General features: G+C 41.0%; 1 protein-coding gene across 3 annotated transcripts; it reads right to left on the reverse strand.

The window, feature by feature from the left end:
• Positions 1-1577: 1577 nt before the first annotated feature.
• arvcfa (ARVCF delta catenin family member a) lies at positions 1578-16828 on the reverse strand. 3 transcript variants are annotated; one of them, XM_076758775.1, is made up of 17 exons: positions 16610-16828; positions 12882-13058; positions 11078-11679; positions 9409-9887; positions 9138-9321; positions 8915-9032; positions 8362-8530; positions 7327-7344; positions 7105-7176; positions 5831-5958; positions 4726-4876; positions 4446-4638; positions 3937-4048; positions 3461-3548; positions 2765-2841; positions 2429-2534; positions 2175-2310 (listed from the first exon to the last, which is right to left on the reverse strand). In XM_076758775.1, exons 1-16 carry the CDS (start codon positions 16628-16630, stop codon positions 2442-2444), a joined length of 2682 nt encoding a protein of 893 aa, XP_076614890.1. In that variant the 5' UTR covers positions 16631-16828; the 3' UTR covers positions 2175-2310; positions 2429-2441. The 3 variants fall into 3 exon arrangements, with proteins under 3 accessions (XP_076614889.1, XP_076614891.1, XP_076614890.1); XM_076758774.1 differs by having other exon boundaries at positions 1578-2534; XM_076758776.1 differs by lacking the exon at positions 7105-7176 and having other exon boundaries at positions 1578-2534.

Consider the following 16828-nt stretch of genomic DNA (forward strand, 5'->3'; position numbering starts at 1 on the left):
AGAAGAAGAAAGTTACTGCAGTTAATTAAGTTCACTCAAAATGTGGGACAAATTAAACATGGAAATGATTTTGTGTGTACTGCTTCCCTGTCTAATGCAGGAAATCAATTACCAATTAACAACATTGTCCATTTATGCTTCGCAATCTCCACAAGAGGCCAGTGTAGACTCAATATCTGCACCTCTGCCTCCTTGTCTTAAACTGAATAAAACATTGTCATTAGGTGGTGAGGAGGCTGATTTGATTTCATTTGCATATGCTTTTAGCTAATTACTGGTTTGGTTTTGTAATCATGGCTGCCTGACAGCTCACATATGCGATCACTGCCATCAATTCAACATACACCCACTTAAACAAATAAACTAAAGGACAACAAAAAAAGTAATGAAAGATCATTTAAAAAATATACAATTTTAGATTATTGCGACTTAACACAAATCTCTTTTTGACATATTTCAGCCATGGTGCTTCATCATTGTATATGGGACATATATATATATCGTCACTTACATGAAGCTATAGATATAGGAACCCACAGTACAGGCATGTGTCTAAAATGCCACCACTTATGCAAGAGAGGTCTGCAGCCTGCAGGAGGAAAACATGACTAATGCCAACACATTTCAGCCCTCTCACTGGCAGCGTGCAACATGCAAGTTCATAAGTTCATAATCACTCTCTATGGCTGCTGCAGATATGAGGTTACATGAATGGCTTGACAGTTTGTCTGGATGTACATGAGGTAGAAAATGCCTGAAAATGTAGTATATTGCAATACTGCATTTTTTTTTTAAAGACCTGGGAATATACTGGGGTTATCTGAAGTAATATGAACAATTGGTTAAAAAAATATTTTACCTATAAAGTAACTATAGCACTATTGCTGTGAGTCAAATAACTATATATCTGTTAAACCTGTCTGACTGTATAAAGGAAAACCAACATATTCCTGTTTGTTAGTTTCAATTTATGACTGCTGGGAGCTGAGCATGTTTTCTGGATTGTTTCCCTTGAATAATTAAATACATTTCTCAGTGTTTTTTGGCCAGTGCACCTGCAGTTTGGCACAGATGTGGCCTCTGTTAGGCGAGTGGTTTGAGAACATGCATATCATTGAACTGAGTGCCAGACTTGTTATATAGCTAACAAATGTTTCTAAGTGACATTTAGCCTAACATGACCGTTGCGTTTGTAATTCTGATCAAGTCAGTTTATAGCTCAAGTGTTGCTCATGTTTATCATTTTGTAACCTGTGTGTACTCTGTGTGGTGTGACCAGTCCTGGAAATTAGCCCTGGCTGTGAACACGTGTACACCAGACAACAACATGAATGATTAACATTTTCAACTCAACCATGACACAGAGAAATTTGAAAGAGGAATATCCACAAGTCACTGCCAATAACAATACCTCAGCTGATTAATTTTTTTTTATCTATTAATTAAAAACTCCTCTGAACAAATAAAATTGGGATCATTTAACTGCCCAGTGGGTGCTTTTTAATGTCACAGGTACCCACCAATAAAATGGAACAGAGCATAAAATTCAGCCTGTAAAACAAGAAGAGAACACAAATAAAAATGAGAAAGTATGCACATCATTTATTTTCATTTTTCATTCAACATCGCAATGCAAAAAGGACCACTGCAAAGCAGAGTTGTACTGAATGTAGGATCACATACCGGTATTAGCTAATACACATCAATAACCTTTAATTAATAACATGGGTATTACAATAAATATTACAATATAAATACCTTCATTTAGAATATTAACAGTCCTTTGTTACACATTTACAATCCCATTTTGCCTACCATGAAAACAAATGGAATAGAGAGGATCTGCTAATGACCGCACAATCTAGTCTGATGGGAGGTTTGTCGAGAATGAACTGAATTCTACATAATTTGGATGTTTTTGATGACAAGGCCAACAATAGCCCTAATCCTAATTATCTGAAAGACTGACCAAAAATATTTTTAAAATGATTTTATATCAGAATCTTCTTCAGGCCAAAATCCATGGGGGTTAGACAATAACAGATCCACATGTCAATTGAGGCCTGAATAACTTCACAAACTAGGAGCATTATAAATGGTCTCATACGTGTGTAGCTGTAAATTACAACCGTATATGTCATATATTCTTTGGAGTCATGATTCTTGCATATTTAGGCTATTTCAGATGTCATACATAATGCATCATGAGTTTCAGACAGACAGTATATCATCTTAAAGGACAAAATCCATCAAATCTATTTCCAAATATCCTCCATAGTAAATACTTGTAAATGTTTGGCACATTATTTCCTGTAAACAAAGGAAATCAGTTTTAATTGAATGTGTTTCTCTGTACAAGAATGATCAAATGGTACAAATCTGCATTTCACCAGTGGAAAGTGTCTCTACAGGATTAGAACTGACTTGCCGTGAAGTCATGTTTACACCCAGGAGTCCAGTGGTGGAGGTTTGTTATCCATGAGGCCCACTGCAGGCCTGCCAGCTCTGATGAAGTGCTTTCTCTCACTTGTTGCCTGGGTCAAGAAATATGCAAACCGCCATTGTTACTCAATTTGCATGAAAGAAACGAGAGTTACAAGTCACAGGAAAGTACTTTTTTTTTTAAAAAAATCTGCCGTATCTAGGGATAAGTAATGAAGTCACATGAGGCTATATGCAAAATAAATCCTATGTCCTGTCATGTTTTTTTTAGTTTTTTGGTTTTTTTTTTACATGCAGTCAGTACATTAAAATGGCAGATTACCTGTAGAGTGTCTCTTTCCACAACGGGTCCTTTTCCATCTCCAACTCTATCATTTGGCTCTAAGCTGGAATACACATCTGCAAAGGGAAATTATAATCATATTAGCTGTAGACATGAGAAAAGAAAAATTAATTAATCACTTAATTCATTTGTTGGCTCTATATTGAACTGTGCCATATTTAACTTGAAAATGTTCCAAATAGAACCCCCTGTTTTAAGAGTGTAAACTGCAGAGCAATTAAATAATTAATTGAAAGTATTTGAGACCAATTCCCCTAAAAATTCATATTTCAAAGGGAGTTTAAGTTACGTTCATAATTCATAAGAGAAAATCCTTGTTTTAGTTGGAAGCTAGAGGTCGCTCTTGAAGTGGGAAAGTGGGTGCCCTTTTGGAGTAGCGTTCAAATGAAATGTGACTGGTGATGCGTGAGCCTGCCCTGCCTCTGGGAGAGACTGTTCAGGCTAATAAGCCAAGTCCCTGCACTGATAACCTTGGCAGCACATCATTGGTTTAAGGCTATGTTTCAGAAGAATATGGTCTGGAACTGAAAATGCCCATTTCTTTGTCCCTGACATGACAAGAACCACAGTATGTTTAAAAGCATTTTTTGTTCTCTCAGCTAGAGGACACTTGTCTCATTTAGATGATGATTTAATAACATTTTGCTGACGGAATGCATGCAATGAATTTCTGACCTTGGTTTTTGTCCATGAGAGGCAAGGTGATGTCATCACTGCCTTGTTTTCCACTCTTGGATTTTTTAGTCACTCCAGTAGTTGTTGGCTTTGAAAGACAAAAAGGATTACGTTACTGGATGACAACCAAAATTGGATGCTTTCCTGCTGTTGTAATTTCATAAATGGTATTACATTGGTTTTGATTAGACTGGCTTGTGCTCAGTCTTGGACAGTAACACATCTTTTATTTGTTTTTGGATGCAGCAGGAACCTTAAAGCTTAAATTTATTGATTTCCTCTAAGGTGTCTTGTGTCGTGTTCCTCAGTGGCCCACAGCTGACTGTACACACTTTTATTTGTTTGTGATTAGTTTGATAGCTATGTTGTTTCTTGACACACATCACTACTGTTACTATCTGGTATGAAGGGGGTTATATAGTCATTCCACAACAAAATAAAAGATGTGTTACTCTTGAAAAATAGTCAAAAAATACCTTAAAGTGGCTCTTGGTCCACCCTGCCTTGGTCAGAGTGTTTCTCAGGTCCTTGTAGGCCCATATTGTCTGAAGCACATGGGAAGCTGCCTTGGTCTCCCGTGCTGATTGGCTGACAACAGACCGTTAGACATTGTGGTAAACAACAGAGGACAGCTCTGAGACAGCACTGTCCTGCTGATTAAAATCCATTTCTGATTGCCCTAGGATATGATGCTTATAATATCATGAGCGATTGCATCTAGTCTGGGTCAGTAAAGCAGATATGAAGCAGTCACAGCAGCAAATACAATGAAGCCAACACAGTTTCTTTTTTTTTCCATCTTATTTCTGAAAAAAGGAGAATGTCTGACACTTTAATTTGGATTTCAAATTACAATCTGACTGTTCAGCAAAATGTATCATTATTGTTCAATCAATTACACTATCTATTATTTAGTCTGGAATACAGTACATGCTGTGTGTAAAGATATGAAGTTTACAGTTTAGCTTAAAGACATTTTAAGCACCTTGACTTGTTGATGGCCACCAGTTTCTGCACAGCATGACCCTGTATGAGAGCTCGGGCATTCTCTGGGCTGTCTGTGATGATCTCATGGATAGTGTTCAGAATAGACACCACTGTATCTCCCTCAAGATTCTTTGCTGGGTGCTGCTGCCCACATGGAAGGTTACTGACAAGGTCCCTCAAAGCATAGCTCCCTGTAATGACAGACACAATGTAGGAAAAAACAGTCAGTGTGAAGGTGTAGAGGCATGACTATGCAGATGAGCATTACAAGCCTGTACCTATTAGGTCTTTATTCCTTCTGTCCATGGCCAGATTGCGAAGAGCAATAGCCACGGCTCGCACCACTTTGTCCACATCTGAGCGCAGCAGCTCCACCAGAATAGGCAGCCCTTTCTCTTTTCTCACTGTGGCCCGGATGTAGCTGGACCACTGTGATAGAAAACCCAAAATACATGACAGCTAAGAGAAGTCAGCCAACCAAGTGTTTTTAAGAGTATCCGCGCTTTTGGGGCTCCCCTCATATCTCCACCTTTACATAATCACTCATATCACCACAAGCACACAGTGAAAATAAATTGCCTATGCCAATATACGACAAGTAAGAGCCGAGTCCTACCCTCTCAACTGCTCTCTGGTGTGTGATGCAACTCGATTTCAAAATCTAAGGATTTTAAAACTCCTTTAATCTGATTGCGGCCTTAACGTTGATCTTAAATTATTGTGACATTCATGGCACACTATATCTTGGCAAAGCACATTATTTGACAGGCCTATAGATCCGCTCGGGGGACACAGCAGTAAAAGTGATTTTTGATCATGCAGGCTGCTGACAAAGTCAATCTTGAGAATCCAGTTAGATTAAGATGATCAACCCCATATCTCCCACATCTGCACACCTGAACGTTGATGCAGCCTCAGAAAAAAGCTTCGGGATGGAAGCTCCCTTGTACAGGAAGAGCCCGAGGAGTCTTGTTGGACCCTGCACAGTGCACAGACTGACTTACAGGGTGAACCCACCCCCCAAATTGAACTGATGCATTCACATCTAACTGATGATGGTTATTTATTTACAGTGCAGCTCTATTTTAAACCTCTCCTTAAGCTGAACAGCAAGGAGAAGTAGTAATGGTGTCATCAAGAGAGAAATCCTAGATCTGCTCCATGGACAGTGTATAAGGGCAGTAGGACACTATGACAGCAGCCATGGAGATCTGCTACAAATACACGTGATAAACTATGAATGAGCAAACAAAGTGTCACTTGATACTTGCATCAATTCAAAGTTTAATACACCATTTTTTTTGCCATTTTTTTGTTTGGGATACACTCCAAATCACAACTCCAGTGTGAAGTCATGAACTAGCAGCTATTCCCTCCACTCACAGCCCAGTGTCCCGCAGCGAGGTTCTGCAGTGCTCCTGCAGCCGCCTCCAGGGTGTTGTGGTTGTGACTGCAGGTGAGAAGGGAGAGGTAGAGCCTCACCACCTCCGGCTGGTACAGCAGCTCCAACCCTTTAGCAAGACAGGCAGAGAAAGTCCAGGATGACGTTCAAGCTGTGGTCAAACACATGCATGACCATCAGTGGCTAAAGACTTAGATGGTATCGGTGTCATTGATGATGAAGCCAATCATCAATCAAGCGACGGAGCCTTCAGAGGATGCCCCATTCATACCCAATCATGATGCTATCTATACATCATGATGCTGCTTTCAGTTGGGCACATGAGAAAAGGATTAGCAAATTATCACATTCTGTTTTATGTTTAACACAGCATCCTTTTTTTGGCATCAGGATTGTATGAGTGCAAATATGTTTACATTGTTCCACAATGTCTTCTATCTATGCTTGTTTAGGTCAGAAGGTAGGCTGGTCAGTTGGAAAACATGCAGATGAATTTAATTAAACTCTCTACACAAGAAAATTACAACTCTGTCAGGCTCCTGCAGAGGTTTTTTTGTACTGAGCCAGTGGAGACTGCTGGATGGCTGACAAGTAGTATAAAGCTGACCTGGGACCATAGCATGCTTGTCATTCTAATTTGCATTCACTGGCTGGAGTGTGGGAGGCATCAGCTTAGCTCTGATCTCTGTTCTAACAGCAGCATATACAGTACAGTGCTCAACCCCACAGTACTATTGCAACTTTTCCCACAGTGTCTATATATAGAATGCATTTGTGGCTAAGAACAGCCATAAGGCTATATAAAAGGTACCAAATAAAGATATATCAGTGTCCATGGGTCATGAGGAATCTTGAGCCTGTGTCTGCCAGAGGAAATGTTCCTCCTCTAGATTTGGCCAGATAAAAATGCTATCAGTCTCTCATTTTGTTTTAGTAATGAAACTCCTCTCAAGTGATGCGGGTGCTGATGTGTGGCTTTGCATTTGAATGAATTATCTTTTGGGCCATACCACCGTCATGCATACCAAGCAAATACCATAACACAGAAAGCAGGTACTGATGCTTGATTATAGCTGATGATGGTATACGATGGAAGCTCTTCACAGTTTATCTTCCTTTAATGTATTATTAAGATTGATGTATATCCTACTTCTTTCCAAACATCACTCTAAGTCACATACTGCAGCCAGTATTTGTGATCAATTTAAAATGTAATGTTTTATGTGAAGTTGATATTACATTTTTCAGCATATACCTTTCATTTGTTCTGTACGTTTTGGTAAATCCAATGTACCGTATTTTCTGTCCATAAATCCATTTTTCCAACCTGTACATCACAGACACATACATGCACACAAACAAAAGCACCAGTTTTCATTATATCAGTGCACTAACAGACAATGTCAACAAATTCAATGTACTGTCAAATCACAACATTACTGTCATGTAAATATTCACGAGAAACGAGCAGACTGACCTTGATTGAACCACTCCTCTGATGAAAACGGCCAAAGGCAAAAGAAGAAAGAACAACGCCAAAGATTAGATTATGCTGGAAAAGGACAGAGTGGCAGAAAGCACAGAGTAGCTCCATGTGACACTGGGGAATTGACAGTATCAAGTTAATGTTTGGCTCAGAGAGGCATTTGTCAATTTTGTGCAATTAGCTGAAAGGTTAGCATTGGTGAAAAGCCATAAAACTTTAAATGACAATTAACTCCGACTCTAAACTCTGTTGTTTCTTCATTAAGTTGTTTCCTGCAGCACAAACAGCTGCAGCCTGTTAATTACTGTATATAGGTTATAATTCAAATTGGCTTTTAAATGGTTTATACATCACTTGCAAACATTTTTCCAAGTTTAAAACTTCCTCACTTGTTAAACAGTTTTTGTAACTGATGTAACATAGTGTGCAGTCAACAAGCTTTTGAAACCTTACACTCCTCCTGCAGAGCAAACTATATCAGCAGCTCCCACACGTGTGGGGTTATGAAATATTCAGGTTCCCAATGGAAAAGGGGCCAAGAAATATGAAACCCATGGTCAAAGGCAAGACATGCTCAAAGTAAATGAAAATGTTCAACCAGAGAAAATGGTTGGTTTACAGAGACACTGGTAGATTATGTACTGTAAAAAGTGTAATTATTTATTTGAGTATTTGAGTGTCATGGGAGGAGAGGGAGAAGGAATCAAAACAAAGAATGAGATAAGTTTTCATTTAAAAACTGGAAAACCTTCAGAAAATCAGGGAAATCAGTGCATCTGAGTAGTGTGAGCTGCAGAAACGCTGCTATTTTTAGCCCCTTTCAGACTCAAATCTCAAAGACAGTGTATTAACATCTTAATTTGCAGTGTTAATTGCTGCAGGTATCTTCTGTATCTCAAGCAACAATAAGATACTGTAGATATCTAGAAAGGGGATGATGGTTGCTTTACCAGAGATGAAAATCAGTGTTTTCAATCAGAGCACCCCAAACTGAAATAATACAACCATGTACGATCACAGACCAACCTTTGGGTCTTTTCCCTCCGTAACAGTCGGGCTCGTTCTTCTTCTTCTGGTGCCCGACTGACCTCAACAGATGATGGGCATGGGGTTCCTGAAATCGCTCCGTTCCTGGTATTTCTTTGTGAACATGATAGGACAGGTTTCGCAGGATGCAGACGCAGTTCTCCACAGACTGAATGGAGGACAGTGAGAGAAGCTGTCAATCAAAGATGTTATACAGATAGTCATACAGCAGGAGGAGTTAATACAGGGTGTTTTTACACCAACTAATTCTTTGTCTTCCAAGGAATTCACTGACTTTAGAGAACCTTGTCCATACTTCAACTATTGCATAACATTTAATTACCATACACACTAATAGTATCATTAAAGCAGCAGTTCTCCTTATTTTGCCTAAGACCAAGATTACCAAGATTGTCTCGCCTTCTAAGAACAAAAAAACTTTTGCTATCAGAATTTGAAAGGTGCCTTTATCAATGTTGAGAAAAATACATCAACATTTGAATTTTTTGCGAAAGCAGCTAAATTTAGGTCGAGAGGAAATGACAACAGCGACCTTATTGTCAGTGTCCTTGTTGACAACAGCTGACTGAAGGGCATGAAGCAGCGCATCCACCAGCCCCTCACACTCCCTCAACCTCTGCCTGGCCTCCGCCCCATCTGAGCTGACATTCCTGCAGAAACAACTTAATTAGCAAAGCTGCAAGATATCAGTCCATCATAAAGTCTGCCTTTAGGAGCTGTTTGTCCATTTGTTCCATGACAACAGTCAAGGTTACCTCAGACATCCAGAGGTGTTCTTGAAGACTGTGGTCCACTCAGCACTCAGAAGTTTGGAGGGGTCGCTCGAGTCTTTCCTCCAGCCTGAGTGCGGGATGATGATCTCATCGTTCAGCGTCTGAAGCCCGTTATTGATGACGATCATCTTCAGCGGCTCATGTGAGGAGAGGTTCCACAGAGTGCCTGCATGGAAAAGAATGCAAAAGCTGTAGAAATAAGATGAAGGACTGCAGGTTATGGCTCCAGGATGAGTCAGGAATTGAACTCTACCTGTGACTAACTCTTTGACTTCCATGCTGCTACACTTCCTCAGTAGCCTGACTAAAGCTTGGATGCCATCACAGTTCTTGATGGCCATTTTGTTATTGTGGTCTTTTCCGTAGGATATGTTGCGCAAAGCACCACAGGCCTTACGGTGGACCTCAGCTTTAGGGTGGTCCAGTAATTCCACCAGCATTGGCACCCCGTTCAGCTGGCGCACCTCTTGCTTGATTCGGTCATTCTCATAACACAGGTGCTGTAAATAGGCGGCAGCATTGGACTTGACTGGGTCCATTGGGTGGCTGAGCATCGAGATCACCTCATGCAGGTTGGGGTCTCTCCAGCGCGGGTCTCTGCGGATGCTGTCCAGGCTGACCATGCTGCTGCGTTTGTGGGGGAACTGCAGGGTCTGTGCTCGGCACATGGCCTGGAAGAAGGGATTCAGATTCCCCTCCAGCTGGGCCATGAAGGCATCATCATAGCCACCTCTGAAGACACAGACAAAGTCAAAAAGACACAACCATCAATCTTGAATTTTAAGATTTGGATCACTGTTAATCAGTAGTTTGGGGAATACACTAATCCACTTTGTTGCTGAGTTAGGAAAGAAGACTGATACTACTAAATAGCAGCCAATTAGCTTATTGTAACCTACAGACTGTAAGCAGGTTGTGGTTTTACAGTGGGGTTATCTGCTGCACTATTTCCTGGCACAGCAGTGATATTCTGGACACTCCAGGGGAATTTATTGCCTCTGTACAGCACCAGATTAGGTGTTTTCCTATACTTCCAGGTTTCGTGCTAAGCTATGGTAAACATCTCCCGGTTTTAGCCTTATAACTAACTGATAGATATGACTGTGATATTGATCTTCTCAACCTAATCAGCAGCAAGAATAGGGATATTTCCCAAAATGTTGAAGTATTCCTTCTGTATTCAACAGGTTTCTGAGTCTAATAAATTGGGCTCCGGTAAGTTTAACAGCATAAGTGAGTTGCTTGTATCTTTTGCAAACAGCTCTGTCACTTTATATGGGCTAAGGATACGCTTCTGGCAGGCAATAACAGGTGAAACCTCCTTATTTATCGACTTTGCAGCAGGCTGCCATTCCTGATTGATACCAGCTGCTGCTTAACTGCTGTCCGCCTGTCTTTCTATTGTCCAGACTGACTTACAGGAACAGGATAGAGGTGACTACTGGCTGTGCAGCAGCAAAGTTTGATATGTATTATTACCACAGCAGGTCCTCTGTGATAAAATTAGCCAATTTTGAACATTGCTTGGATCTGTTCGTTACGATGGCAGTACGTTGGACAACACACATACACTGACCTGCTTTCTTTACACTATTCTTGATCCATTTGTGATTAGCCTGGTGCCAGATCTCTGAATCTCTGTCTGATTATTTTTCAAATTTGGCACTGTGCATGGAGAAACACTGATGTTTAGATGGTTTTGTTTTAGTTTTCCATCTTATTATTCAAAGCCTTAAAAGGGGTATCATATCACTGGCACAAAATAAGCTTTTTTGTGTAAAATATAACTGATGGAATGAAATTAATACAACAAAGATTTGTTTTAATTTATGTTTGGCACAGCATCTCAATTTGTAATACCCCATTTACAAAGTCTTCCCTGTGCGATCACTAAAGTTTGATCTAATGTACTGTCCCCTTACCTGGTCCTGGAGGGCTCCCTGAGGAGCTCCATGGTGGTAATTGGCCTGAACTGGTGGATTCCCCCCAGTGTTGGGTAACTGGCAGCTGGATGGTCAGTCTTCATGTCCAGAGGGTTTTCTCCCCGCTCAATGAGTCCTTCCTCCTCTGCGTGGCTGCTGAGGCCTGCAGGAGCGTAGCTGTCCCTGAGGAAGGGTAAGGTGTAGTGAGCCCCCGCCTGGAAGTTCTTGGAGGGCCAGTAGCTGTGGAGAGTGGCGCGGGACAGGCTTCCATACCCTGCACATAAGTCACCGCCAATGCCTCTGTAGCTGTCAGGGATGGTGTACACTCTGCTCTGCCTATCTGGGTTCACTGGCTGAGGGTCACAAGATTGCGGTACCACCTCAGGTTGGGGGGGCGCTGTGGTTGCTGTGGTCGGTGTGACAGACTCAGAGGGTTCAGTGTTTGTGTCAGGATTCGGTTGCTCAGTTGGGGTGTTATCTTGAACCTCTGGAGTCGATGTGAGCTCAGGTGTGTCCAATGTCAGGTTCTCCTGCTGTGTCTCTGAGGACTCTTGGCTCTCACTGGGGACCTGTTCACCTTCTTGTTCCACAGCCTTGGACTCCTACAATGATTGATGCAACACAGCCATTATCTCAAAAGTCTTTAAAATCCCATAAGTCTGAAAGGTCTGCGGTATCCTCTTTGACATTAAATGCCATCAAATGGGTGTGTTTACAGTCAGAGCAGGAACTATTTGGTCTTAATTTGCTCAGAATAGACCAAATATGTTTCTGTTACCTGCAGCGTATGCTTATCGCTCATCTAAACTGTACAGCCCACCCCAGCTCATTTCTCATAGTGATGCTCAATCATCATCATTTCAGCGGTTCCCCGGCTTTCCGAGCCACCAGTAAATAATGAATTCTTCTTTCCTGCCAAAGAATAATGAAATCCCCCTCGTTGAAAATGAGCGTAGATTGTACTCTGATTAAACAACTTGAGGTCCAGCCACTTTAGAAGCAGAGTAAATTGTAGGAAATTTAATTGTCTGGTTTAGAAAATTGATTTTAATTTTAACTCCTCTTTCCTAGCAGAGTGTCAGCAAAAGCTGTTACTTTAAGCACAAAAGCATGTAAATATGTAGCAACTCAATGAAATAGAAACTAATTGCATTAAATTTCACGGTGCCATTGCCCCCAGAGGGCAGTTTCTTTCTCTGTCAGTCAGAGTAACCGAAACTCAGTGCTATAGCCCCATCTGTTGAAGGGAACTTTACAGTATCTGTACGGGCGGTTTCATGCATGCGTCTGTTAAGATTTTCCTGTAGGATCCATGTATTTTTATATTACCAAAAACAAATTTTGATGTTAATGGATAAAAAAGAAAAAAAGTTATCAGAGGAAGTTTCAAGAGGATCTACAAAATCTCAAGAGGCAAATGGCTCTTAACCTGATAATTCAAGTACAACTGAACAGATGAATAAGGAACATAAGAGGAAAGTAACTGCTTATTTAGGGAGAAAAAAAAAAAACTAAAAAGGCTTTTAATTTATTCTTTTACATGAAATGTAAAACAAAATGAACAGATTCCCAGACACATCCCCATGAGTCTTTTCAGTTCTTTGTATTTTGTCACTTTTTGTACAGTAAGTTGAAAAACGAATTTATCATTGCTTAACTTATTGTGGAGAAAGTGGCCACAAGAGTTTTCTTTAGTGGCCTTTATACTTTTTAAAATCTTTGCCAATCAATCCAAAACTGTTACGACAAACTGTAAGGAGTCAGAAGGTGGTGACAAAGTGTGACCAAACAAAAAGTGATGAACCTCAGTGTCTGTCTGCTGCGGGGTGTCGGTCTCTGTGGAGCTCTCGTTGGTTGAGGTCATCACGGAGGCGATGGAGGTGGGCGTGTCCAGCTCGTCATTGGTGGACGGGTTATCCAGAGTCGCCTCTTTAGCCTCCTGGGACAGAGAAAGTGGAGGAGGCCCCTCTGAACTCTGCTCCTAAACCACACAGACAGCAACAAGTAAGTTACTGTCACTGCACAGCACCACTCCAGCATCATCTGTGTGTATTATGTACATAATGTTAACATTATACAGCGCCATGACAGCACACCATGTCATTAAGGCTGTCTTCAAATGATAAAGAGGCCACACTTGATGATGGGTTGCAAGCAGAGGCAGTGTTGAGAGCTCAACTCGTTTCCACTCCATTATCATATAATTCCTATAATTTGAAACATGAATGGTTGAATTCGTGACACAAAATGCTACTATGCACACATATTTTTGAATTAAACTAATATATGTGTAGATATTTTCTCTGTAATTTAATTGGGCAATCTGGTTTCTCAGGTGTCATATCCCTGTGCGCTCTCCAGGATGCACAATATATCAGTTATCTCTATCAGATAATAATTGCTTTAAAGTATCTTGTTGGTTTTACAAGTAGAAATTATTTGATATATGTATGTATGATTGATTTGTTAATTACATCTGCGCCAGAGAGTTTATTTCATTCATAATTCCTGAAGTTTCACGCTCAGTTCCTTTTTCAGTTTGCTACAAGCCAGCTTTAAATGCATGAAGTTATCGTCAACTTTTTTTAATGATTTCAGGGAGCTGGTTTACTTCTGCTTGATGTGTACAAAAACTGACAGGCAACCTCTTTCACCGATCAGACTGCTGTGGAACAAAAATGAAGAGGTTGCAGCAAAAAAGTAAACACAAACAGTGCAGTGTTTGGTAATAAATCAGAACGGGGTAAAGCAGTGTTTTTCAGATCTGCACCCGGTGTCTCAGTTACAGTTTAGTAGGTCACCTCGACTGGTGGGAACATCGCACACGAGATGAAGCAATATCTGTATTGTTATCTGTGTCCGCATTGGCCAAAATGAGCATTAAAATGACTGGTAGTTGTTCATTTTATCTGCTTTTTTCAATATACCCAAGAGCAGACCTTTCACTTTTGGTGAAACTGGCCATTTCATAGACATATGTTTATGCTGTAATGCCTCTAAACATATGTCAACATTACCCACTGTGTCATGTAAGCATGTATGAAAACTGGCCCCTTGACAAAATGAAGCCACATTGTGATGGCACTTGATGCAAGCTGTCTGTTATTGACCAAAATATTTGGTGTGAGTCCTGATTTACCGCCATTGAATCAGTAACCCAGCTGCTGCTGCCGTACAACATGTGGATATTTCTGTAATTTCCACTTGTTTATTTCGAGTAGAACTTAAATTCTCTTTTCTTTTCAACAAAATGGGTTTCATTAACTGGAGTGGATTAATTATTCAGCATCTTGGTCTGAGAAAGAACTGGAGGCAGTTTGACTGTAAACACATTTTATGCTGATTTTCTTGCAAACTTCACATCCATTTTGGTACGCCTACAAGAATTTGCTTCGCCGCTCTGATGATGTCAATCAATATCTGATTATCTGATACACCTTTTTCAGTCTTGAAGGCCTTCTGATTACAGCAGTTGAATTTCCCTATCAAGGACAAACATCAGCAAAAACAACCCATCAAAGCATTTGATTGGTAAAGAATATTCTGCTATAGTTACAGTATAGTCTAATTAAAAGGTAACATTGTGGAAAATCAATTCCACTTCATGATTTATGGCACATTTTACTATTTGAGTTGCTTATCTTCTCTCAAAATCAATTTTCATTCCAAGAAATATGACACAAATGCGTATAATCTCACCTGATATGTATCACTCAAGAGCACAGACACAATATGCTGAATGATGTGCTGAGATGAAAAAAAATAATAAGGAAAATAAGCTGTTAAATCTCCCCAAACTCTCTTCTTTCTGAGGCTGCGGCACTAAACCGAACAAGTGCTGAGAACTCAACTCCACTGCATTAAATCAGGCTGCAGAGAACAGCTGAGTGAATGTGGAGGGAGAGAGCTTGATTCGCTTTTCAAACACCTCGCCAAACACAAGAGCCCCCTCATATCCATGTACAAAATGTGTCAGAGGGACGAGGAGATGAAAGGGTCGCACAGGAGAAATTGGCAGCAGGGAGATGATCCTGGCTTGATCACCTCTGGGGTAGGTTGATTGGATATTGTTAGGCAGCGTTAAATGAACGCCTGGCCAAAAGACAGACGGGGTACTACTGTCCTCTACAGACAGCTTGATTAAGGATTTGGAGGACGATAATAGGCTGGACAGGGGCCTGTGTGCTGTCCCCGTCTGATTCAAGCTCCAGGGAAGGCCAGGCCTCTGTGAGTCAAAGCTCATTTAAATAACTCACTGCACCATCACTAACTAAGTGTGCTCACAGAGCCAAATAGGTCGAGATGATGCTTCTGAATCTGACTTAGCTTAAAAAAAAAAGAAAAAGAAAAGCGAGGTATGGTATATAGATGTTAGGTGCAGCGATGCAGGAGACAGAATGACATGATTAGCATCTTGTTCCCGTCAACTCTCAGTATTGAGGCCAGCTGCAGCCGGGGTATTATTTTGGGAGGCACGGAGTCTGATCTAATGCTGAGTGAGTTCAGATTTTGGTGACCAGCTCAAGGGCACAACAGCCACAAGCCACGATTCAAACTTGTCATTTCAAAAAGGAGGGATGATTTGAAAAATGGACACTCTCAATTGCAGTTAAATCAGTGGGGCAAAGTCATTTCGCAGTGGTCAAACTTGAGAATAAATTAAGCTTAACAGGCAGTTTGTCTATATCAAAGTGTGGGATTGAAAGAGTAATGCTTCCACTGGATAATAAAACATGACATCAGCCCACTGATGTCAGAAGACATTAGTCACAACTTTGTCACAACTCATCTGCCCTCCACTATCTGTTGAATCACTGATGCTCACTGTAAATTTACAGAATGTGTCACTGTACATTGAGAATCAGAACAGCACTGAAACGACAGATGCATTAAAAGACTCTTCTCATTTAAGACTTGTTCCCTGCAGAAACACCCTCGTCCATTATGCAATCCATCTTATTTAGCCATAATCCAACCAACCTGGTCCATGACAAGGAAGCAAGGAAGGGATATGCGTTCTCAAAGTTTCTATTTGGAGCCTGGTTATGCTCTGATCCTCAAATAGTTAAATGCTGCATGGTCAGATTTAATGTCTCTCTGATACATCATGGCAATACACTTACCAGAGTGTGTGCAGCATTTTCCCCCTGGAGGGACAACCTCTCCTCATAATGCAATCAAAGATTATCCCCCTTATAAGCCTGCCTATGCATTTGCACACATGCCCAGCCATGCGTGTGTACGCGCACACACACACACACGCACACACACACACACACACAGTGACACACACACACACACTTGATGAAGACGTTACCATCATGTCCCCATGCACACAAGGAGACTGCAACGAACAGGAGTGAGAGACAAGGAGGTGAAGCGATTGATGCCTCCTTCATTCATCATGACAGAGGCAGAATGCAAAGCTGTGGAGGGCTACAGTTCTCTGCAGGAGGAAAAAAAAAAACTGATAGGCAAAAAAAAAATGAGGGAGGGTACAGAGCAAATAGAGCCATTCCACCACACACTTACCTCTTTCACTTCAGCAGGCATTGCCAAATCTTTTCTGCTTCCCCACAAATGATGAACAAGATGCGTCCCCCAGTGAGACGTGTGTTTCTCTGCCTCTGCTGAATTTTTGCCTTGACTCTTCCTTTGAGCATCTGAGGCAGTTCAAACGTGAGCAGCCATCCTTCCTCCCAGCTCTCACTAGCACACGTCCGCTCTCTCTCTATCTCTCCCTCTCTCTCT

The sequence above is a fragment of the Chaetodon auriga genome, chromosome 19 (genome assembly GCF_051107435.1).
Source record: "Chaetodon auriga isolate fChaAug3 chromosome 19, fChaAug3.hap1, whole genome shotgun sequence".
In the NCBI taxonomy this organism is placed as follows: domain Eukaryota; kingdom Metazoa; phylum Chordata; class Actinopteri; order Chaetodontiformes; family Chaetodontidae; genus Chaetodon; species Chaetodon auriga.